Source organism: Guyanagaster necrorhizus (genome assembly GCF_019112545.1).
Source record: "Guyanagaster necrorhizus MCA 3950 unplaced genomic scaffold BT62scaffold_20, whole genome shotgun sequence".
Lineage (NCBI taxonomy): Eukaryota > Fungi > Basidiomycota > Agaricomycetes > Agaricales > Physalacriaceae > Guyanagaster > Guyanagaster necrorhizus.
In genome coordinates, this window is record NW_025064899.1 from 121,542 (window position 1) to 147,582 (window position 26,041).

Below are 26,041 nucleotides of genomic sequence, written 5' to 3' on the forward strand. Positions count from 1 at the left end.
TCCTGATACAAGGATCTCTTGTCTTTTTGAGATGCTAGTGTCCTGGTTTCTGGATTGGTACTGTCTTTCTTCTTCTTTGTCACCATCCCCCAGATGCGAGCCACTAGGCCTGGCTTCTGAGGGCTGGTAGGTCGTTCATCAGGATTCAGAGATGTCATGGAGTGGGAGGTTGGGGGTTATGTTTCATAGGATTTCGTGAATGTGTAGAAACTCATTGTAATGTCAAAGGGCTCAGGCAGTGATTGAATGGTGTCCTCAGCACAGCTGGATGATCACCAATAATCCTATCAATATTCTGATGATGGAGGAAAGGAGTCCAAAGAACTCATGGTCAAAATTTGGGTTGGTGAAGGTTGTAAGGGGTATTTGGTTTCTCAGCACAATTAGGCTTGAGAAGGGGAAGATGAAGCTTCGAGCTAATTGTTAGGCTCAAGCAGCATGTGATAGACTAGCATGTGATAAGCTAATGTGGCTTCATGTTCAAGCCTTCCATTAGGGTTCACAATGTAGTTGTTCATGCTTCAAGGCTTTTTATGAAGTAGCTTGAGAGTAGAATGAGGATGTATAAACTTTAGCTCAAAGCTGGGTTGTTACCAGTGAGAGCATGCTCTTTAAATACTGTATATGGTGTGCTAATAATAATCCTATGCTAATTGTGTGTTTCTCTGCTTGTTGTGCTCTTTGTCCTTGAGCATTGCAACCATACATAAAAGAGTGACTGTGTGTTGTTGGGCAGTGTTGTGAAGGAAGAATAGCAGATGGCTCATTTGTGATGACTAAGCCCTTCCCACATTTCCAAGTGCTAGTCTTCCTTAGGCACTCTGACTAAGCATAAATAGAGGTTAAGGACAGAAAATAAGGAAAAGAAAAAGGAAAAATCATAACAAGGATGATGGACCTCTGCAGCATCAACAAGGAGAAATCATACATAGAGAATGGGATCCAGATAATGATGTTGATGGGAATAACATTTGCATTTGGAGTGTCCACACATCAAGAGATATCACATTGGGGGAGTTTGTTCAAGAATGTAGTCAACTATGGATGCATCAGAATGTTTCAACAAGAAGCATTGCATATCATGGAAAGTATCTCCACTATGTATTGTGTGGGGAATATGGTGAGGATCATTACATCAATCTCACCATGGCTGGAGCTGACCTGCCAGAACCAAAAGTGACATTGACAAGGGACTATGACTCAGTCATTGCAATCTGTGATCATGTTCCAGATCTGAGAATGCTGATTGAGTTTGCTACTATATATCAGCTGATAATGTCAATGCAAAGTGGTATTAATATCCAAGCACCCTTCAAAATTATCAATCCACAGAATGGTGAAGTAACATTTATCATCTAAATGTCAAAGTCTATGCTAAAGCTGATCATACATAGCTCACAACAAATTCCATGGATCCAGAATGTGTTCCAAATGTCTTCCTTGCCAAAGTCACCCATCATGCATTATTATATATTCTGCTACCAAATTTGGTTCAAAATCTCAAACAGCATGAGGGAACCCCTTTAGTTTCCATCCAGGAGTATGCTGTGCTCTATGAAATATTCATCCAATCAGCATTACATTATCAGGCTATGACAGTGGCTCATCTTCCTGCTACATACAGTTCAAAATTGTTTCAGGTGAGAAGTGGTCAGAGTCATCAGATGAGAAAGCCAATGGAATTGATCTCCAGTGAATATGTGGAGCAATTGCTAGGAGATTTTAGTGAATGACTGGAGTGCTATTTAGATGGATGGAGGATTGGGCACTGTTTTTTGCTTCAGTAGCAAGAGATCGAGGCATTGACAGTGCATGACCCAAGCAATGCAACCATGCAAGAATACTTCCTGCACCAGGGCCATGTATTCAATGCTGACATGTTTAGTACTTCTAGTGATGATGTCTTTGTTGATGTTGCACTCAAACTGTCTGTGAAGGAGAGAGCAGTTATGTGGTGCTCTGATGGTCATGCTGTTGTGCTACAGAGACTACTGCAAATGCATCAGACTGAGGCTGACAAGTGGACATGTTTTGGTTACTACAATTACAAATGGAATACATGTTGTTGGAAATCCTCGGTGATGTGCAGGGTAGACTCCAGGCTGGTAAGGCCAGAAGGTATAAACTCCTTATTCTGCAGCTCCTACAGAGCTCGTATTTATACTCTCCAGGCTTGTATCTAGAATTTACTACAACTTTCTCTTTCTCTCGGGCTTACTCATCAACTCTCAGCATGATGCTGGATTGCCCTTTCTAGAACTTTCCAGCAAAATCCCAACACATGTGCACACCTCATCTCTATCACAGGATGTCACATCACAACACATACCACACTGCTTGGACAATTCAATGCAACCTTCATCCAGATGTATACAACTGACAAATGCCTTACCTATGATATGCAGATGAGCAATAATGCCAAGTTTGTTACAGCAGTCAATCTGATGAAGAAGTTGAAGTACACATACAATGAGTTTCTTGGAAAATTGTATAGTGTCTTCACAGATGCAGCATGGCATAATAATGTACATGTGTGGATTGAGGCATGAGTTCCACTGGCTAACACAGAAGATGTGTTCACAGATGTGTCAGTTGTGAGTTTCTTGGATCTGGTGTATTGTGTTTCACAACAGGACTGGTGGTGAGCCCTTTTCTAGAAGCTATGTAATGATGAGAATCAGGGCAAATAGTATGCACAGGCAATTTAAATCTTCCAGAGCTCTTGGATTTGCAACATTGATCCAGTGGCAGAATAAAGAACACAATATAGACATGTGACACTATTACTATCCAGTCATCCTGACATGTCTCATTGCATTTATAGTCAATTCACTTCATGCATGCCCAGAGGAGTGATCAGGACACAAAATGTTGATACATGCCATCTGGCCACAAACATACTGGCAGAAAGATCATCACATGATCCTTTCATGCATGTGAAAGGGAGATAGAACTGATAAGCCAGGACCATATGCAGAGAGAGGACTCTGATGGATTCTGAGCAGTGTGATTGCATGGCCAACATGGAATGGAGGTGGTATAAAAATACCATGATGCTAGAGTGCCATTGGAGTGCTCAGTGAGAGAGGTTGGAATTTGTTGGACATTAGAAAAACACTGAATGAGTTCTGTTCTGAAGATAGTTGCATGAAGCAGCAACAATTGATGGAATGGAAGCCAATTATTACGATTTCTTTCCTTTTTCTCCTTTTTTCCCTATTTTAGACTTAGTCAGAACTCAGAAAGGACGAACCATCAAGAAGATGGGAATGGCTTAGTCATCACAAAGGACACTCGCTCCAACAACACACAATCACTTTTATGAATGGTCACGACATTCCAGGACAAAGAGCACAACCACCTCAACAACACACAATTAGGTAGCAGTATTATTAGAACACCGTGTATGATATTTAAGGAGCTCACCCTGCTGGCTTACAACCCAGCTTTGAGCTAAAGTTTATACACACTCATTCTACTCTTGAGCTATCTCTACACCTTGAAACACACAGGACTGTCCTAGCGAGAACTCTAACAGAAGGCTCGAACATGAAGCCACATTAGTTTATCATGTGTCAGTCCATCACATGTTGCTTAAGCCTAACAATTAGCTCAAAGCTTTCACCTTCCCTTTCTCAAGCCTAATTGTGCTGAGAAACCGAATGCCCCCAGCAACAACCACTGACTTAAACCACGAATTCTTCAAGCTTATTGCTTCCATCATTGAAACTTTGCTCAGACTTCTAGCCATCATTACTCTCTGCTATGGATGACAATCAGTAACAGCTTGGATAGTCAGGCACTATCAGGCATTCCAGCAGATACAACAAGTACTATGAAATGTAACCCCTGACCTCCCCTTCCATGACATCTCTGACTCTGTCAGAACATCCTTCCAACCACAAGGGCGACCTCTATCAGAAACCAGGGATAACAACTCAAATCCAGGGAGCCTTCATGAGGAAGAAAGACCCCAGCACCCCCTCTGATGAAACAGCAGAAACTGCCACCCTGCTCTCACAGAGTTCCGGAACCTGTGGACGACAAACATCACTCAGGAGCCTGAGGAGATCCCCAATGATGTCACTTCAACAGCCCCACCCTCCGAGCATTCCTCCTCTTCAATTCCCTCAGGGATTGGAAACCATGCTCAGAACTCTCTTGATGCTGCTCGGATGGCTCCAAGACCCCATGAAAGGCCTGACTCCCCTCACGACCCCTCTGAAACCCCCACTGAGCCTGACTCCACCTCCAGCCAGTCTGTCAGTAGGCTGGGGATCGATGATCCACATGGAAGAACCATACACCCCGACTATGCAAACATCGAGATTGCTATCTCAGCAGCAGGGGATCTCTACTGACACCTTCACATGGGCAGCGAGCCCAAAGTCGAAACTGCCAGCGCAAGGGGAAGGGCAGCATGAGACAGAATCATTCAGCAGGTATTCCTGGGCTGGGACCTTACAGTCCCCTTTAATTACAACGATGCAGTACAGCAGTAGCAGCAGAACCAAGCCCGACAAGAAGAAATCAGGCAAACTCAGGAAGAGCTTGCTGATTACATATGAGAAGAGGCCAGAGAGCAGTATGAGGCTACCGAATATGATTGACAGGAGAGAGCACAGAGAAGGAGGGAAGAAGCCGAGTGAATAGGATCAGCCTCCCCAGGCTGGTATGGACTTTGCACTGATTCAGGATCCCCTTTTAGAGAGCCCAACTCTGACGAGGATCCATGGACTGGACCTGCCAGCATCATTGGCCAAGACAAGGCCATCAGGCAAGGACAACCTGGGGCTAATCGACCCCCCACTCCTGAGTATCCTGCCCAGACTGACACCATCTCCTCAGACATCGACTCCATACTCGGAGCCTATGGGCTCCAAGTACCAGACAATGCCCATGTCTCCGACAGGGCTCTCCAGCGATTCCTGGATAGCAGGGTCACTCATCAGTTCCTCAACCTCAAGTTCCAACGACACTTTGAGCTCTATAGCCAAGAACTGGAGGAGGCATGAGCATGTGGAGGGACATGCTACGATCAACTCTGGAACCCGCCCATCCAACAAACCAGCCCAACAAACGACTCTAATGCCGCTAGGCCCAGTACCTGGAATGGCGCAGGGGTCCCCGGCGACCCTACGACCAGCTGTACCATCCATCTATGACCTGCCCATCGGTTCCCTCCTCAGGGGAGAGGACAGCAGGAATGAGGGCGATGAGGAGAGCGACAAGGACAGTGAAGGACCATATTCGTATCAACAACACTTTGAGAGAGCTGGAGAGGATACCGACGAAGAAGCATTAAAGGAAGAAGTGGAAAGAGCAAGGAACAGAGAGTACCAAGAGTTGTATGAGCAAGGGAGGAACTTTCTATGGCAAGACGCACACTGGCAAGCAACATCTTTAGGACTTGAATACTGGTATGCAGAGGATACTGAAAAAAGGAAGATCTTACAGTATGCTGCGATGGAGTACGCATGGAAGGAATATGGCTGGCAGCACCCAGAAGACCTGCTCATGCTGATACCCCTGTACCAACCCAGTAGCCAGCCAAAACTACCGGCACCAATGCCATGAACCCCACCCGTTCTGCCAAAACAGGCAATATACATCACCCCTTCAATCTGAAGCCCACCTGACTCCTCGGTCTGAAGTACGGCTTCACGGCTCAACCAAACCCGAAAGTGGCTGACATGGCAGTCCAAGGAGATTCAAAATCCCTGGACCAGCAAGAGAAGCTGACTCCTTAGGGGACAGCCACCCCTGGATCAAGCAGGACTGAGCAAGAAAGGAAAGGAACCAATGCAGGATGACCCTGAGGCCACCCACCTCAGGTTCACTATATGAGACAGAGTGATCGTTCAGATTGAGGAGCCGAAAGGGAGCCCAGTCGCCGATGACCACTCCCTATACTCATTCCCAGGTCCACCGACAGAATGGGAACAACCACCATTCGATGGGTGGCCTAACCCAATGAATGCCCTGCCCAACAATGCCCACATACTCTAATGTCGTCCCGACCTCCTTCATAAACCCTGCCTCTTCAAGGGGGTCTCCGATGACATCGATCAATTCCTAATAGACTGCGAGCAATATTTTGAGGTCTATATCGGATTCCTAGGAACTGACATGAACAAGGTCATCTTCACCACCTCTTACCTAGAAGACAAGGCGAAGATGTGGTGGATCCTCATATCTCTGAACTTCCGATCAACCACAAGGAGACACTATCAGTACCCCTCCTAGCCAGTCTTCAAACGCATGCTGAATGACAAGTTCATTGATCCAGTGGTGCAGGAGGTACATAAGCAGAAGATCAAAGAATACAAGATGAGAGATAAGGCCGCCATAGACTACTTCGATGAGTGAGAAAGGCTCACCAAATTAGCCAGGATATGGGAAGACATAGCAAACGATGGAAGAATGGTCGAGACGCTCAAACGAGGGGTCCCCTCCTCATACCTCATGATGATCTCCACAATGGGCATCAAATTATTGATGCCCATCAGATACAATGAATGGAAGGAGAGAATCATTGAGATGTACAAGGAGCAACAAAGGCAGAAAGCAGAAGCATTGACACTGCAAGAATACATCAAGAAGCCGAATCTGCCAACCCTAAACAAGTTGGGGCAAACTGCTGGGAAATCATCGGGATCCCCCCCGACCCTGTCCTATGGAACCCAGAAGACCAGGACTGGCACAATGTACACCAGCACAGGGAAGCCAATAGACATCGACCAGATGAAGAAAGAAGGGAAGTGCTTCAACTGCAGGCAAAAGAGGCATATGGCCAAAGACTGCCTGAAGAAGAAATGAACTTGAGAAGACATACATGCACAGATTGCCGAATTACAGAAGGAGGAAGAAGAACTCGGCACCGACACCAAAGAGGAGGTAAAAGAGCCAGCCAACCAGTGAGCGATTCCACTGGGTTGGCCAAAAAGAGAATAGGTGTGCTCCCTGTAACCGCTAGTTGGACTTATGCTATTCCTGTAGTTACAAAAATACCTCCACTACCTATGCATTTGAATATACCCCACCCGATGACCCCACACACCTATGAATCACAAAAGAAACCAGAAACTCAACCGCCTATGGGCCGAAGAGGGACAGAGAGTCCCACTACCTGGCTCAAACCCTTTGAAACTGAATGGATCTGGAGAGCGATCAGTGAGGCAATAAGCGGTGAAGCTGCCAAAGCCACCCTGACAAGCTGGGTCCATCTGACCTGGGTTTCAGAAGTAACCAACAAAGCAATAGAAGGGATACAGAAGGCAAAAAGGTTCCGAGCCCTAGAATGGCTCAATGAGCTGCACATGCCTCGAAGGTTCATCCATTGATTCAAAACCCCCAGATGGGACTTAACCATCAAGGCCCAGATCGAAACCCTGACCTCATGGGCCCAACACTCGGTAACAGCCTTAATCGACAGTGGATGTACCAGGAGTTCGATCAATCAAACCTTCATTAACAAGCATAAACTTCCAACGTGGTCAACTGTGGCCCCCATCCCAGTATATAATGCTGATGGAACCAAGAATCAGGCTGGGTTGATCACTGAGTTTGTCGAAATCTGACTCATCATCGGGGATCACTCAGAATGGATCGATCTAGCTGTTACTGATCTAGGCACCAAAGAGGTCTTTCTGGGCCATGACTGGCTGATACGCTATAATCCCCTAATCAATTGGAAGACCAGATGGATCACTTTCACGAGATGCCGATGCCAAAAGATTCTCTTCAAACTTCCAGATGAGGATCCAGAGGACAGATGGGATGAGGAGATGGAGGATGGCAAAACAATCCTTGTGGTGAATCTACAAGAAGAAATATGCATTCGGGCTATTCATCACACCAATGATTTGGCTGCAAAGGCGAACCAAGGAAGGGAGGAAAAAACATTCAAAGAGATGGTACCAGAATGGGCCCAAGATTACTGAGACCTCTTTGAGAAAGAGAGTTTCAATGAACTCCTCTCTCCTAAGCCCTGGGATCACACAATCGAACTCATCCCGAATGTGAACACCAATCTTGACTGTAAAACCTATCCTCTCGGTAACCAGGAGCAGGAGGAGCTCGACAAGTTCCTAGACAAGAACCTTTCCAGTGAAAGAATTCACCCATCCAAATCCCCCATGACATCACCTTTCTTCTTCGTAAAAAAGAAGAATGGAAAGCTTCATCCAGTCCAAGACTATCGAAAACTGAACAAGATGACCATAAAGAACTGGTATCCCCTTCTGTTAATCTCAGAATTAATGGACAAACTATGAGATGCCAAATACTACACCAAATTAGATGTCCGATAGGGATATAATAACATCCAAATCAAAGAAGGGGACGAGTGGAAGGCAGCCTTCCAGACTAACAGGGGACTATTCGAACCAACGGTGATGTTTTTTGGCCTCACCAACTCGCTGGCTACCTTCCAATAGATGATGAACGACATATTCAAAGATCTCATTGCCACAGGGAAGGTGACGATTTACCTGGATGATATCCTCATCATGTCGAAAACCAAGGAAGAACATAGGAGGTTGGTATGACAAGTACTCGCACTGATGAGGAAGCACAAACTCTTTCTCAAAGCCGAAAAATGTGAGTTCGAAGTACTCGAGACAGAGTACTTAGGAGTGATCATTAGTGAAGGGAGCATCAGGATGGATCCCATCAAGATCACGGGAGTGACAGAGTGGCCTGAACTGAAGAAGAAGAACTACAGTCCTTCTTCAGGTTCACTAACTTTTACTGGCGATTCATCTGGGACTATAGCAAGGTTGTATGACCTATGACCCAACTCACAGGCAATGCCTCCTGGACCTGGGGACACTCCCAACAGGCCACCTTCACAGACCTAAAAAGGTGGCTGGCAGCTGATGTCATCCTTGCCATCCCATCACAGGAAGAGAAATTCTGCATCGAGGCAGACTCTAGTGAAGGGGCAATAGGAGCAGTACTGTCTCAGGAACAAGAAGGAAAATGGTGACCCATCACATTCCTTTCAAAGGCACTCACTGTCACTGAAAGGAATTATGAAATCTATGACAAAGAATTACTCACCATCATGCTCACTCTTGAAGAGTGGAGGCATTATCTAATCAGAGCAGTCGAAACTTTCGAGATCTGAATGGATCATCAAAACCTCCGATACTTCTGCCAACCCCAGAAATTAAATCATCAACAAGCCCGGTGGGTTACTGAGCTCAGTCAGTACCAATATACCTTGCACCATAAGGCAGGGACTGCCAATAAAAAGACTGACTTACTCAGCCGATGTGCTGATCATGATCAGGAGGGAATGGATAATCAAGGGGTAACCCTATTACGACCTGAACACTTCAGAGCCATGATCATGCCAACAGAGGAGGAGATCCATAAACAAATCAAAAGCACCACCAGGGACAGCTGGAAGTGGGATCAATGGATAGCCCCATCGCTCAATCACGAGCAAGGAGTAATGAAGAAAGATGGCTTGATCCAATACAATGGGCAAATCTACATCCCTTGAGACCCATCCCTAAGAGGGGAGATCATCACAATGTACCATGACCACATCATCACTGGGCACCCAGGCATAGCCAAAACTAAAGAACTAATCTTACAGGAATATTGGTGGCCAAAGCTGAGAGTAGATGTCACCAATTATATCAAGGCCTGCGAAGTGTGCCAAAGGAGGAAGGCATCCACCCAACCCCGATCCACTCCACTTCACCCAAACGAGGTACCAACCACACCATGGACCCACATCATGGTAGACATGATCACCAGCCTCCTGGACTGTCATGGCTATGACACAATACTCATCATAGTTGATCATTTCTCAAAAGCAATCATTCTGGTTGCATGCTCAACCGAGCTTACCTCTGAAGGATGGGCTAAAATCCTGCATGATGAGGTCTACGCCAAACATGGAATGCCCCAAGTCATTATTTCAGACCGTGGGCCCCAATTCATCTCAAAGTTCCTCGACGATCTCTACTGTCTGCTTCATATCCATCAGAACACTTCAATGGCATATCACTCTCAGACAGATGGACAAACCGAATGTGCCAATCAAGAAGTTGAAAAGTATCTTTGACTGTTCATCAACTACTGACAAGATGATTGGGTTGAATGGATAGCATTAGCAGCATTCCAACATAATAACCAAGTACACTCCGCCACTGGGAAGATGCCATTCTTTGTAAACCATGGCCAACACCCAAACGTCGCACACACAGAATGACTCCATACTACCACACCAGCCTCTACCGATTTTGCCTCCACTATGGAAAAGGTCCACAGTGAAACAAAGTTAGCCCTCGAGAAGGCAGCAGCCATGATGAAGGCTCAGTACGATAAACACCAATGCCTCGCACACTCATATTCTATAAAAGACAAGGTTTGGCTCAACACCACCAACCTACATCTTCCTCGACCAAAGCATAAACTGGCTGACAAACGAACTGGTCCATTCCCGATTCTTGCCAAAATCAGAAATAGTGCCTACAAATTACAACTGCCTGGAACATGGAAGATACATGATGTCTTCAACGAGACACTGTTAACCCCATATGTTGCACCAGCTTTTCCAAATCAGAAAAAGCCACCACCCCCCCTGCTGGACTTAATTGATGATGAACACTATGAAATTGATGAAGTCCTCAACCACAAATTGCAAAAGGTGAAAGCAAAAGATGGTGGAATGACAACTACGGTCGACTACCTCATCAGCTGGAAGGGCTATGGATCTGAATCCAACCAGTGGATCAATGAAAAGTATATGAACGCTGACGCCACCATCAGAGACTATGAACTATCCCTAAATTAAAGCCATTGGGACGATGGTCTTAAGGAGGGGGTAATGTTATGATTTCTTTCCTTTTTCTCCTTTTTTCCCTATTTTAGACTTAGTCAGAACTCAAAAAGGATGAACCATCAAGAAGGTGGGAATGGCTTAGTCATCACAAAGGACACTTGCCCCAACAACGCACAATCACTTTTATGAATGGTCACGACATTCCAGGACAAAGAGCACAACCACCTCAACAACACACAATTAGGTAGCAGTATTATTAGAACACCATGTATGGTATTTAAGGAGCTCGCCCTGCTGGCTTACAATCCAGCTTTGAGCTAAAGTTTATACACACTCATTCTACTCTCAAGCTATCTCTATGCCTTGAAACACACAGGACTGTCCTAGTGAGAACTCTAACGGAAGGCTCGAACACAAAGCCATGTTAGTTTATCATGTGTCAGTCCATCATGTGTTGCTTGAGCCTAACACCAATAGGCCAGGTCATAGGGTGTATGATGAAAGCCAAGGGTCAACCTGAGGAGCCAATGCTGAAGATGGAAAGGCTAGCTTGACAGATAGAAATGCTGAAAAAATCATATGACTACAGGTCCAATCCACTACTAGAGGATCAGATATATGATGAACAATATCAAGAGCATGCTGAGAGGTTTCTGAATGAAGTACTACAGCAATCTGTGTCTAACATGCTGCAGAAGATTGGATGGATGAAATGTAGATAGAAGCATTCTCCTCTGACACAGAATGAATGCCATATGGCCAACATCCATATAATAAAAGAAAATGATCTTGGAGGAGTGTTCACACATGCATGAATGCATGAAGGAACAGAGAGCCAGTGGGATTCACTGTTTGACAACATATTCCATACTCTGAATGAATTAAACATGAGGAAACAATGGTCTGCATGAAGTAATTGGGGAAAAATGAAATTGATAAAGATGTGGAAAGATTTTATGCATGATATGGCTTCTTTATGACAAGTGGAAGATATGTGAAGGGCACTGAAGAGGGCATTTGATCAATATCTGTGGTGTGTTTGATCTGATGGTGTACAGGTGTGTGCTTATGAAAAGTCAGGAGGGGAACTGATTAAACTGGAATGAGTTTGAAAACAGGATCTACCATGTTCAGTGATCCACCTAATCTGGAATACATGGGTTGAGAACTGGAGATTTCACATTACAAGTGGCCACATACCAACTTTGCAGAATGTTGAGGAATGGGGAGACAGGGAGGATGAGGAGGAAATAATGGTGATAATTGAGAGGGAAGAAAGGAAGAAGCAAAAGGAGATGGATATGCAGGAAAGAGAAGATCACATTCTCTGAGAGCACAGAGAAGAAGAGGAATCATTGGAAGATGAAGCAGAGTCAGACATCAGGAGGCAAATAATGGATGAAAGGGAACTGATCACTATGAATGGGAACAGAGGGATGCTACTGAGGCAGCCCATTATGTGGCCCACTCAGCATTGAAATTGACAACAGGAGAAGGGGAGTAAAAAAAGATGTTAGAATACAATGTCAACCAAACAATCAGTCACATATTCTGACCATTCCAAAGTATATTGACAAAAGACCTGGTATCAAAATTGAACAGATTGTTATACTGCTCTTTTCACTCCAAAAGACCAAAAGCAGCCCATGAAGAAAATTGGCAATGTACTGCAGACTGGATATGCTTCCTACAAGAATCTAAATGAAAAGAATAGCCATAATTAGAGATTTGGTCATGTACTGCAGACTGCACATGCTCCCTACAAAGATTCTAAAACACAAGAATGGCCATAATTAGAGAATCAGTCATGTACTGTGGGCTGTATGTGCTCCCTATGTAGAATCTAACACACAAGAATGGCCATATTTCAAGAATTGGTCATGTACTGCAAAACAAATGTGCTCCCTATGCTCATGTCACATGTGAATGGACATAGACTTGATGTACTGTGAAACAGACACACCCCCTACCACAGCACACAGACCATGCACAAGAGGGACCACTGTGCATTCATGGTACTGGCCTGTGCATGGTTCATGCACTGAGGGAGGCACCTGTTGCATTTTGTGGTCCCTCCACTGCTCTACATACCTGTTCTGTGTACCACCATCAGTTATAACCCTAACTTGGGGTTACTTCCGATGTTCTTCTGAGCAAGTCGTGTAGCGCCTACCTATAAGTTTGATTCCAACCGAATACTTGCAGACTCACCACCAAGACTTGGGAAATGGGTATCGGTACATGTTCTTTTCTATCGGGAGTTTCATACCAGGAAACTGCCTACATGTTAACCTCATGACCTAGCATTGGAATGCATTCGGGTAGTTGCAAACTGCATAATTGGCATTGACCCCTCTAGCACTGCTGCAAGGAACTAACAGTTAGTCTTCATGCCATAACCGCTGAATAAATTGAAACCTTTCAGGAGATGCATGCGCTGATTTAGGGTAACAGTGGCTGGTTGGAAATGGTGGATCATTTCTTTCACCTTGACGTCTTGTGAATTTCCCGTCTGCAGGCTGGTACCCTTTGTTTCTCCGCACACGACACCGATTTCTACAAAGAGAAAATATCTTCATGCGAGCTGGAAAGTTAATTCACCCGTATCACCGCTGGTTTCATTGCCGTTCTCACGAACTCAGCATCAATTCAAATCCTTCTTGTCCACTCTACCTGTTGTAGTTGATCTTGAAATATATCAAAAACTGTAGGAAATTTCCCGGTAAACTGTTATACATTTCATGGAGAAATCCGCAACAAAGAACCATCCCTAGGTGACACCATTCTCTATCTACAAGGTATAGAATTGAACAGCAATGTATCGCATCTGCGAAAAGGCAATACATTCTCGAGAAAAGGAATGTATGTATAACAGTAACATCGACAGCGATGATGAGCATTTTAGGGTGATACATACACAATAACACAAGTCCATGCCCCACCCTGAAAACACCTACTGCTTCTTTTTCTTCTGCGCACTACTCCTCCCACCACTACTCGGCAGGGCCTTTCTTTTACCTGACTCACCATCAGCCTTCAGTCGTCGGCCAACAAGTGCACTGATACATCGTGGACAAAACCATTCACCCTCTGGTACGGCCGTGAGAGGCGGGGTTAAGCACGACAGATGGTATGGGTTGTCACACTAAACCACTAATATCAATACTGGGAGAAAGACGAAATAGAGCGCGGACGTACCTTATCACACTCCAGAGCTTCCTCGTCGTCCTCCCTCCGGCATATGACACAGGCGTCGCTGACTTCTACCTCAGCAGGGTGTCGCGGCAACTCGCTCATCTTGTCAGACGGTCGAACGAGGAAGAGTGTCGTATTTTGTCCTGGCGCGATGGACAGCACGTCCAGGCCTGCCAACAATTGGTGCTTGATAGGCTTTGTAGCCGATTTAGGCTCAGATGGTCCCAGTCCGAGTTCACCTATACAGGAATTAGTGTCGACGTGACTCGGGAACGGAAGGAAGAATCGTACCATTCGCGGCGTTCTGCCCCCATGATATAGTCATAGTCCCTTCACCCTCATCATCTGGTGTCAATGCCCAATGTGTTACTCCTCCAGACGCTGCGGCAGTAATTTTGCAGCCCATAATATCAGGCATGTACCGGAAGCTGCTGTAGGGGGAACCTGATGATCCATCGCCTGAGTTTTTCCACTACAGCTGATAGTCAGCGTCACGGCATGGTCAACAAAATATGTACAAACCTTTCCCGTCATCCAGTACATCCCGCCCTTATCTACAACGACCGAATTACTCGGTCCAGCAGCGACCAGTATGCCTGCGTTCGCCCCCGCGAATTGAGGTACTTGTTTGGGCCGGAGTGCATCAACTTGATTGCCTAGACCGAGACGGCAGTATCCGTTGTAACCCCAGACATGAACGGTACTGTGGAGAGTAGTGAGCGAAGGAGCTTGGAAGGTCTAGAACAAGGGGAAAAAAGGATCGGCCGTTGCTAAGGTGCGATAATACACGCGGGGAGTATGTTGTAGAACTCAGTCGACGCAGCGAAGGACGGAAGGATTCGAAGGCGGGAAAGATGTGGATCACGTACCCCTTCTCATCCAGCGCAATCGAATGCTGCTGACCTGACGACAGCTGCGTAATCTTCTCAGGCCCCAAATCCTTCACCATGACGGGTTCGTAAACGATATCAAATGCCGTCTTGTTTCCCGTCGTAATGCGCTCGCCGGTCGTCCCGTTCCCGAGCTGGCCTTTCTCCCCGGAACCAAAGGCATATACTGTTCCCTAGGTTCAGCTTGGATCACTAAAGGAGATGTCAGTTAAGCGTACCCTTCCCGCTCTCAGTTAAGACACATGAGAACGTCACCCCCGCCGATGCCTTGCCAGCTTTTTCTTGGCCTTCGTCGGCACCAAAGAACGGTATGCGCTTGAAGGTCGGTATCTCGGGACTCGGAGAATGGCCACACTGCAGTATATCAGGTTTGGAAAGGAAGAGGGAAGTGCGGAAGCAAAGAGAAGGGAAAAGAGAGCAGAGGCCTAATCGTCAGCGCCACACATAGATCAGCTAAGGGAAAAAAACGCACCTGCCCAAAGACATTCGTACCCGCCGTCCAGACCCCACCATCGCTGGCGACGAGCAATGTATGATTCCTCCCACACGCAGCATGTACCCAGTGGCCCTCACCTCCCAAGTCCTCCACCGCGATCCTCAGTGGCTCCTCCTCGCTCACGGCATCCACGGTACCCCCCAGGCCCAGACATGAACTCCCGTTACGACCGAATAACCAAGCCACGCCGTCCACGTCTATAACGACGAAATGCACCGCCGAGCACGAAGTGTGAATGGAGGCAGCGCGAATCGTCGAGAGCGAGCGGAGAATGTGGGGCTCGAGGAGATCTTCGCCGTCGTCCGGTGACGCGGGGCCTTTCCGTCCGAGTTTGGTCCAGGCGGTGCCACCACAGATGAGCACTAGACATGGCAAAAAGGAGAAAGGAAAAAATGCTTTCAGCAAGTTTGCTACCAAAAAGGTGACAGAAAACGTACCTCGCCCCCATTCTGGTTCCGTTTTGTTGGCGGTTTTACTGGAACTCGCCATTGGAATTTCCTGCGGGTCTTGTTTGTACGACTTTTCCAGGGACGTTGTTGGCCGTATTTTGCAACGACGTCGTTGAGAGTGTTGATATGTTGGCGTGTAGTGCAGAGTTTGCCAGTGACGGCGATCGTGGGTGGTGGTTGATGAGGGTTGATGTGGGTCGGCTTATGTCGGACTTGATGACAGCGAAGCAGCATCGGAGCCAAAAATGGCATGTGGCCCCCGGGGCCCAGATGGCGGTTGCGGAGGGGAAAATCGTTCGCGGTGCGGTATAGTTCTACATAGGTATATGGAAACGAAGAGTCGTACAAAGCAGAAGGAAGACACAATGCCGTCTGCCTTCATAAAGAGCGTCGTTCCCTGCGGCGACCGCTCTTTCCACAGGAATTAGCGGGAATCTTAACCCTAGACTCTCTAGGATGGCCGTTCGAGTGCTCCACGAACTGCTATAATGGTTCCAATGACTCCGAGTCGTACCAATTAAGAACAAAAAGGGCAGGCTTCTGTCCGTCATGCAACCATATTGAGGCTGTCGTAATCATGGGATAACCTACCTATTCCGGCAAGCGGATATGTGAAAGCGATGTCGGCGAGAGCCCCAGGTCTACAACGGTCATGGTTAGCGGAGGAAAGTAAAGGTAAACTGACAGGGTTGGACGTTGAACAATCATACCGACCTATTCGGAGGCTGTCAGCCACAGCTCGGTCATTAATCTCAAGGACACCGAAATACCTTTTCCAGTACAACACGAGAACGCCTCGGAAGACCGGGGTCATTGAGGTAAGGAAGAAAATCCCAACCGGGAATAAAGATTGACTGTATGTTAGTGAGTTAAAAGTGCGCTTTGAATAAATAAAGACCCACAGCCAGTAACCTCGTTAAGATTTTGATTATGGAATATGACAGTGAGCTGATTCGACGCCGTTAGGGACGAGGTGATGACTATTTACCGGGATGCAAAGGTAATGATCAAACGCATCGTGCGCTACTGGGGAGTGCTTGAACAAGGTCGAGAATGAGGGAAACGCAAAAGCGGAGAACACAGCCAATCCCTCGCACTGCAATCCATTCTTCGAGGGAGGAAACGGTCATAAGGTGCTTTCGCATGAAACCAAGGAATCCAGAACGCTCGCTACCACATGGAATGCCAGTGGAAATGGGACTCTTGCCGACGTAGTCCACTGCCATCGGATTTTGCTATGACTTTGAACACCGTTCGAATTGCAATCTTCGTTGCTGAAAGACTGCCGACTGCCTTGAGATCCCGTGTACATAAAACCGGAGCTCAGAACCGTCGCCGGTGGTAGGTATCACGAAATCGGATGATTTCGCGAACGAGGAAAGGTGGGACAGTTTAGCACTGATGTCATAAGAAGGACTATGCCGAAGAGAGGAAAGAAGTTAAGACTGAAAAGTGCAAGTACCGGAAATGATGGTGTCAGGCGAGTCACAGGAACACGGCTTAATCATGCTGGTAATGGGAGGAGCCGCGTGAGAAATACTGTGTCGACATTACTGCGGGACGGAGGAGATTCCTAAGGCCGGGTAATGGAAGACCCTTCTTCCTGCAGGAGAAAAAGGGTTTCTCCAACGTTCGCGCGCATAGGTTCTTCTGTAACGAGATGACCCTCCACGAGGCAAGGAAAGCCCAGATACTGGACAAGGAGGAAAGACAGGATCATTTTGGTATTGCATTGACATGTATGATGGGGACCCCACCCGGAGAGAGGACATCATCGGGAACTTTCACCCACTTTACGGTCATAGAAGTCAGCATATACCCAAAGTAGCAACGCAAAGAATTGCACCTAAGTTTCGCTTCTACTGATTGCACCTCGTAGCATGTTTTCGGCTCCCGGTTACACGGAGAAACAGCTCATATATGCAGAATATTTGAAGATTCATACTTCGAAAATGGCGCTGAAATATCTATTGACGATATGAGAACCAGATATTAGCATATGCGCACTGTGCATACGTCGATGGTTACTTACCTTTCTTATTATTCTCTACCACGGAATCCTAACGAAGTGACATCTGGCTCTATGTCCAGTATCTGAGTGAATAGGAACAGGGACAGCCATAATGATGGTACCTTGAAGGTCGGCGCTAATGACAAACAAAGCAGCGCTGCCGGGTCGACAAGCATCTAGAGGCACCGTATCAGGAAGAAATACGCTGTGATCATCGTAGCAAACGATGAGGAATTGCAAAGATGGTGGTGGAAGGAAAGCAAGATGAAAAACTCGATTTCCCCGCGTTGGCCCTGTTTCGCCACCGCGTCAGATCACGTGAATTGACCGACGCGTCCCGCCCTTTTATTCAAACACGTCGATGGGAAATCTTAGACGCGACTTTGTGGTGGAAGGTGAATAAAAATTAGAATGCGAACTGAATGGATCATACTCACGCGCTGATCAACCAGGATCAGACGACGATTCTATCATCAGTGGCACTCTTCCGCCGCGATTTGATCACGATGGCCCTCGGTCCCCGTCTCTCATCCAGTTGTCGCAACTAGAAAAATATTTAGGTAAGCAAACTCTAACTATGGGGAAATTCTCTCTACGAATTCTCGTTGAATCGGAGAAAAGACATCAATAAACTGCAAATTTAACTATTTATTCCAGTCGGTCTTAGACCACAAGGCCCAAGCGAATCAGGCGCACACCAGGCTTAGAAAATAATTTCGCAGGGAAAGCCATTAAAGACCACTCATGATCACTGCCAAATAGGAGGGTACAAAAATCGAATACATAGCTCACTTTCCGATTCCGGACTGCTGCCATGAGCTCCTATTTCCCCTTTGCTAATAGCGCCCAGAGCTGCTGTTAGTTGTACGTGTATCTTGAAACACGCACTAAATGGGTGGTTGCAACAACCAATCATCAGAAACTGATGTAGCTCTTACCCCATAAAAGGCTACACTCGGAACTGCGAAAGGCTGGTGCTCTCGTGCACCACAGCATTGATCTGGATTTCAGATGGGTTAGCGGGAACTGCTAACAAAAATAACCACCCAAGGCTCCAGAACGGCGTAGCCATCATCTTTTAATAGCTTGCCATATTCGACGAAGGGACGTCCGTACCCGTCATAAATGTTCATTTTATCAGGCGTCTCCAAGTAATAAAAAAGCAACAGATGGTTTCTATCGCCCTTCAACAGCTCATCAAAGGCCACACGAAGCTCCTGTTGGTGGCAACGATCATTTGTGACAAAACAAACAAACGTAATACATTCCGTTTTCCCTCCTTCTAAAAATAAACCACCGAAAATATCCTTCCGTTAGAAATTTCTTTACCGGCGGTATGTACAACACCCACCTATGGTCCGAGTAGTGAACTCTTAAGCCACGAAACGTCCCTCCTTTATCGTTTCAACTATTAACGGCAAAGGCTGCAGTAGCAGCATCAGTTGGAGGCAGACTGCGCGAGTGCTACGGATCCGTGCCGTCGGCGTTATAGCTTACCCTGCTTCAAATCATTCCAGACCGGCCTCCGCCACGCTCTCGCTCCTCCTTTTTTTCTCCTCTGCCACGAACCTGTACACACTCCCCTCTTCCCACTAATTTTCCGTGATACTTGGCGGTTATCACTCTTCAAAAAGCTCTTGCCAAGCAAAGTCCCGCCTTCTCATCTTTTTTTTCTTTTTCGACTTCGAAAATGCATCGCGCCACTCTGCTGGCGCTCGCCCTCGTCGCTCCTTTTACCTCACTCGCTCATGACATCTACCATCGGCAGCACCACCGCAGCACACCCTCTAAGCGAGCTATAATCGATTCTTCTTCTCTTTCTGGCTCGTACGACTACATCATTGCGGGGGGCGGCTCTGCAGGTCTCGTCGTCGCTTCAATTCTTTCTGAAGATTCCAATGCTACTGTTCTCGTTCTCGAGGCTGGTGCGAGTGGTGACGCAGTAGCTACCCGCCGCGGTAAGCACTATTCCATTCCATTTAAATTCACGATTACATTCCGTCGTGGCGCACTCCGTTTTGCCGACCCGTTAATGAAATATTGATCCATAGATACACCGGGTGACACCTACTACGACGGTCTTGGCAGTACCTCTTACGACTGGTCCTTCAAGACGACCTCGCAATCCAACCTCGCTAATCGTACGCTCACATGGTCCCGCGGCAAGATTTTGGGTGGTTCTGGTGCCATCAACGGCATGTACTTTACGCGCCCACCGCAGATTGAGATCGATGCTTGGGCATCGTTGATCGGTGACGAGGACTACTGGAATTGGGATAACTTTTACAATGTGCGTCATTTTCCTTTCACCCATGTTCTTCTATTTATTTTCGCTAGGTCATGAAAACAATCGAGACATTTACCGCGCCTACGTCCGAGGCTGAGAGTATTGGCGACATCACATATGATGCCAGCGTCCACGGTACCAGCGGACCATTCCACTCCTCATATCCAGCTGTGTATGTCCCTCCTCCCAAACGTATTTTATCTATTTTTTTAATCCTAATCTAGTCAACTCGGATTCAACGGAAACTGGACGACATCTTGCCTCGCAGCTGGCATCGAATCCCGTCAAGACCCTCACGGTGGAGAAAACTGGGGCGCATTCGTATCCACATCTGCTATTAACCCGACAAACTGGACCCGATCTTACTCGCGGTCTGCATACATCGATCCTTTGCCGCCAAGGTCCAACTTGCACATTCTCCCTAACGCGACCGTTGTTCGCATCAACTGGGATACATCCGGCAGCGACATCAAGGCGACGAGTGTCGTCTGGCAGGAAGACGAAAGTGATAGCGAGCATACGATTACCGTCGACAAGGAAGTTATTCTCGTACGCCTTCTTTTCTCTTTCAGATATACTTTTTCCTGACTATTTACACAAAGTCCGGTGGTACCGTGGGTTCCCCCCACATCATGCTCCTCTCCGGTGTCGGCCCCTCCTCTGTTCTCTCGGCAGCCGGTATCGACGTCGTCCTCGATCTCCCCGGAGTCGGCCAAAACCTCCAAGACCACGTCGGAAACGGCATCAACTGGGCCACGGAACAAGACACCATGTTGAACATCGAAGACTCCGACTCCGCTTATTCCCAGACTGCAGAATGGCTCTCCTTTATCTCGGACGCCATCGCCTACGTCAACCTCACCACCCTCATGGGCGACAACATGACCACCTGGATCTCGACCGTCCGGAATGAGTACACCGCCTCGGAAGCCTACATCCCCTCGACGGACTCGACGATCCTCGCAGGCTACAAAAGCACCTTCGACGTCATCACCGAAACCTACTACCCTTCCTCCGTCCCCCAAGTCGAGATCCTCCTCTCTCTCAACGCCGCCAGCACTGTCACCATCCAAGCTGCCCTCCAACACCCCCTCAGTCGCGGACAGATCACTCTCAACTCCACTAGCGCGTTCGATCAGCCGCTCATCGATCCCGGATACTTCTCCCACTGGGCTGATAGGGATATTCTCCGCGCAGCATTCAAACTGGTCCGAAACATCGCTGCTGCGAACCCCATCGCGCAGTACCTCGGTACCGAATCGTCTCCCGGAACGAGCGTCAGCTCCGATGATGATCTCAACACCTGGATGAACGACAATGTGCACACGGATTACCACCCATTGGGTAGTATGAGCATGTTGCCCGAGGCTCAAGGTGGTGTCGTCGACAAATACTGCTTGGTATACGGAACTTGTGAGTGTACCACCACCTTTGCGCCGTTTCATTTTATGCTGAAAGCCTTGCAGCCAACGTCCGCGTTGTCGACGCCTCGATCTTCCCCATGTCAATGTCTTCCCACACAGGATCTCCCGCATTCGCGTGAGTCTTATTTCCCTCGTGCTCTACGCTTCTGACCTTCCTCCAGCATCGGCTACCAAGGCGCCACCATCATTCGAGGCATCAACAACGGAGTTATCTCTACGAGCAACTCCTCCTCCACTTCCTCCGCCTCTTCCAGCACGTCGACGTCTTCAACGACCACTACGAAGACCAAAGGCGGCGCCGTGTCGGTGCGGATACCCGTGTGGAGTATTGTCGCTGCTTTGTTCTTCAGCATGATGGTGTGGTAAGTAACGATGGATGGATTCTCATGACAGTGATACGTTTACTTGCTACGAACTCGGACTTTTTCACTACGGACAGTCCATACTATAATCAACTTGGCGCATGCCACGGACGCTCGTTCATATCACTTTCGTTATACCTTTACCTTCATCTTTCGTATCTAGGAAGACGGGTTTTCCTCCTACATTTGACGGACACTTGCTCGCGTAGTCAAATGGATGTTACTTATATTCATGTCTGCTCCGGTAGAAAACATGTCCATTCGACTTTAGTTAAATTTAATGCAGATTGCTTCGACACCGAGCACCAGGAGCAATAAGGATTGGTAGGCCACAGTATCTTCTGCGCATCAGCCAAATGAGGCATAGTATGATAATCATAGTATTCAAGTGTATAACTAAATCTATAGGTAAATCATCAGGAAATACGGAAAGACACATGGAATAAGAAGCAACAGCAGCGTACACATCTATCGTACACTTGCAGAAAAATCCGCCGTTTAAATCTTCACGTACGGCCGTGGACTCGGCAGTACCACAGAATTAATATAGTCCATCTGCATCACTGGCATTGTCGGCGGCTGCAGCTACGGTAGAACATAATGCGATAAACTCGCCGGTATGAACTGGGGAACCATCCTCGAAATTCTGTCTAGCTTGTAGGATTGGGCATTTGAGCTAGCTATTAGGGCCAGCACTAAGACCAAAAGTCTCATCTTAAAGGTATTTGAGGTCGATGAGAGATTGCTGATTATATGAGTCTAGAATCTGATAGTCAGTGCGCTCCCAGGGATCGCCAGTCTACGTGACAGCAGGATTAGAAAGCTCTTGGCCAATTGCTCAAGCACCGCAAAATTGGCGAGATGTCGATATGTCATATCGTCGAGACCCTGAATGTCTTCGATGCGAAAGGACCAATGTATTTAATGGCATACAACGCGCTAGAGTACGATGGAGAGATAACCTAGGATGCCGCCAGAGATAATTTTCAAATGGGAATGAGATTGAATTCTCCATCTTCTGTTTTCCGCGAACGACTGAAGAGAAAATGTTTCCAGGATAGGCGAATATTCCGCCAGATACTATCAGTGTTCAGGCAATAGCTCACCATAATAAGCCCTAACACAAATATAGTTACCATCTTCAACTTTGATGTCGACGAGGCAAACTGAAACCGATAAAAAACCTATAGCAGCTTGATCGTCTAGGGAGTCCCTCTACAAATAAGCAACTCTAGCGATTTGACTCCTACTCGTATATTCGATTGCTTCAATGGTCACGATCTGGCGAACCTCCGGAGCAGCCCACATGGTAAGAAGTCATTCTAACTCCTCGGAAACGCGACGTCGTCACTACAATTGATGTCAGTAAATATGAGGTGGACTGCACGACAGCACGTAGCCTTGACTGACCCTTCTTCCTCCCATAATCGTGTAATTTTGAACATCTTTAAACTACAAGTGATTCCAGATCGAGGCAAAAAAAAAAATTGAACCATAAGCAGTAGGAACTGTTGGGATTTTGCTGGAAAGTTTTGGAAAGGGCAATCCGGCATCATGCCGAGAGCTGATGAGTAAGCTCGAGAGAAAGAGAAAGTTGTAGTAGATTCTAGATATAATCCTGGAGAGTATAAATACAAGCTCTGTAGGAGCTGTAGAACAAGAAGTTCATACCTTCTGGCCTTACCAGCCTGGAGTCTACCCTGCGCAACACCGAGGATTTCCAATAGGAATTTTCGGATACCTTAGCAAGACCGTCAACTGTAACCGTTAATGACATGAAGATCAAAGTCAAAAAGGGCCATAATGTATTTCGGACCCGTCCAACAGGCGGTGGTCCGATCGCTCGGCATCAGCATTCTCTTTCAACCTTCATCTTGATTCTTGAACGCGAACGACACGGATTTTTCCCCTTACATCCAATGAAAGCCGCTAGGTGCTTGAAATTCCATAAATATTGAACTCAGATATCATAGGGCTACCTCAGATTCAGCATTGTACGTCCCCAATCTCAGGCTTTTTCAAAACTTTCTCAGACGATTTCTTTCGGTGCGTTTATTAAACAGTAGATAGATATTCATGGCCGTTACAGAAAATGAAATGGGTAACCATAGGTGCAGAACTCACTACAAAGTTAATGCCGCTGTCTTTTAGCTCATAAGACCGAAGATCAGAATTCAAACCTCCTCAACAACCTCAAACCATCGTTCTCTGAGCCAACACCCCTGTGACCGGAAAGCTTTCGAATGCCTGATAGCACACTACGGAGTCTCAAGACGAATTGTTCAAAGTAGCAAAGGCACCAAGCAATCAAAATCATTTGGATGTCAGGATCTCCTCTCTCTCGGTTGTGCAAATCACATCGTCTCAAAGTCCCATTTTGCTACAGAGATGGAACGCTGACGTGTTCAGGGTGTTTCTCGCTTTATATCGCTCGAACGATTGTCAATTAACGCACTGGGGATCGCACAAGGTAACCTCATACAATCCACCTATGATGACGGAACTGACTTCGTTGTAGATTGTATAGATCTATTGAAATTGGGTTCGCCAGAGAGACGAAGCGAACGATTTTACTTGACGGCGACAACGTATCGCAGAGGGAATTTTCAATGCATTCTGCATTTGGAATAGGCATGACTTTGTGAGCTGTTTTCGGGTCATGTCCCACCCACTTCAAGAGGTTATTGGGTGGGGGAACATCGACGCCATCGATGTCATCAGCGCAAAGTATAAGGAAGGTCTGAACCACTTACGGAACAGAGATCTATCAATGGCATTCTTAGGTATGTGTTGGTCTCGGATCGTTGCTGTTGCTCTGTCTAACTTCAGCCATAACAGCCTTGGGTGATCTAAAAAAGCTCGTAAGGGCATTCAAACAGCCACTAGATAGTTATTCAGGGTAAATGAAATCCTACACAATGACCGCAATTCTATGATCATCCTCTGTAGTCCATAATTCCTCCATTCCTGATACCGTCGCGGATGATGTGAGTAGATAAAGTCACCTAACGACGCTTCATTGATTTTCCGCTGTAGGAGAAAATCGTACTCTGGACAAACAGGCAGTTTTCCTCTTCTCGTGGGCCTTATCCTGATGTGAAACCCGTCTCGCTGACTGTTTCCACTGTCACTGCAGTATTGTCTCTGAATCTAGCTGGAATTGTTTTAGAAAAACCATCTGGGGTGATACAGTTGCATGGAGGGAAATCAAGGCTTCTCTACACCGCAATCCATTTACGTCAGGATATCCTTCCCATCCTACCTGAATATCAAACATGAAAAAGCCACCCCAATGAAACCCGAATAAGGCTAGCAGTCACCGGGCGGTCACGCGCTTGTATAAAATCCTATTCAAAATTCCGTCGCCTCACCTTGGACTCTCCTACAATAGATGCGTCGTACTTTGTTCCCTTGCCTGTGTAAGTACCAATTCCCCTTACCCGCGCGTCTATCCATGCTTACTTGGTTGCAGGATGGCGGCTGAGTATGATGCGCTGCATCACCGTGGTGGATCCTTGTTGTGGGTGGCTTTGTTCCCTGTTTCATAGTATTTTCTGAGCTTGTGCAGAATGGACGCGACTCGCAGTACAGACGCCACTGACAGCGACGGACAAGATGTCGCTCAGCTGTTTAGGTGAGCAGTGTTGGGCAATCTATTTTTTTGTTTAGATTGACGCGTCTCCCAGCTTCAAACCGTCAAATCTCCAACCGCAGGACGTGGATACTCCCTGGAGGTACTGAGTTGCATTCCTCATCATTGTCGCACTAAGTCGATTGTCCGTTTATGCCCAGTTTTGAAGAGATTTTCCAGCTCGACGACGCTGTAGGAGCAACTGATGGCGAGCAATCCAATTTACAAGGAGAAGGCCTGGAATTGGGACATAGGGAGACAAGGTGAACTCTGGTTCATGTTCCTCTTTTTATGGGCCTGATATAATACCCTGATAGTCTCAGTCTCATTGACGAAGCCGCTTCATTGTCCAGCGAGTTTCAGATGTCAGATCACAGAAACGATTCCGGTTTCTACTCACACGAAAACAGTACCGAAGGCACGAAAACATTTTGGGATACGAATAATGAACAGCACCGGTACTTCTCACAACCGACGCGTTATCTAACGCCTGGG

The 26,041-nt window shown here is 46.8% G+C and overlaps 2 protein-coding genes across 2 annotated transcripts; one reads left to right on the top strand and one right to left on the bottom strand.

Moving 5' to 3' along the window:
* Positions 1-13,754: 13,754 nt before the first annotated feature.
* On the bottom strand, positions 13,755-15,871 carry BT62DRAFT_901589 (RCC1/BLIP-II; the record flags this gene model as incomplete). The annotated part of the gene is made up of 7 exons (XM_043183464.1): positions 13,755-13,946; positions 14,000-14,235; positions 14,288-14,468; positions 14,519-14,699; positions 14,866-15,052; positions 15,105-15,240; positions 15,359-15,871. The coding sequence occupies 7 exons, from the start codon at positions 15,869-15,871 to the stop codon at positions 13,755-13,757; spliced, it is 1,626 nt and encodes a 541-aa protein (XP_043037350.1).
* Positions 15,872-19,164: 3,293 nt separating this feature from the next.
* On the top strand, positions 19,165-22,218 carry BT62DRAFT_988051 (GMC oxidoreductase). Its single transcript, XM_043190094.1, has 7 exons — positions 19,165-19,800; positions 19,894-20,132; positions 20,180-20,301; positions 20,354-20,678; positions 20,732-21,542; positions 21,596-21,668; positions 21,715-22,218. Exons 1-7 carry the CDS (start codon positions 19,533-19,535, stop codon positions 21,917-21,919), a joined length of 2,043 nt encoding a protein of 680 aa, XP_043037351.1. The 5' UTR covers positions 19,165-19,532; the 3' UTR covers positions 21,920-22,218.
* Positions 22,219-26,041: the final 3,823 nt, after the last annotated feature.

Coding starts and splice junctions, on each gene's coding strand:
- BT62DRAFT_988051 (XM_043190094.1), top strand. CDS start 19,533: ATGCATCGCGCCACTCTGCTGGCGCTCGCCCTCGTCGCTCCTTTTACC. Junction 20,679..20,731: donor TCGACAAGGAAGTTATTCTC/GTACGCCTTCTT, acceptor ATTTACACAAAG/TCCGGTGGTACCGTGGGTTC. Junction 21,669..21,714: donor ACAGGATCTCCCGCATTCGC/GTGAGTCTTATT, acceptor ACCTTCCTCCAG/CATCGGCTACCAAGGCGCCA.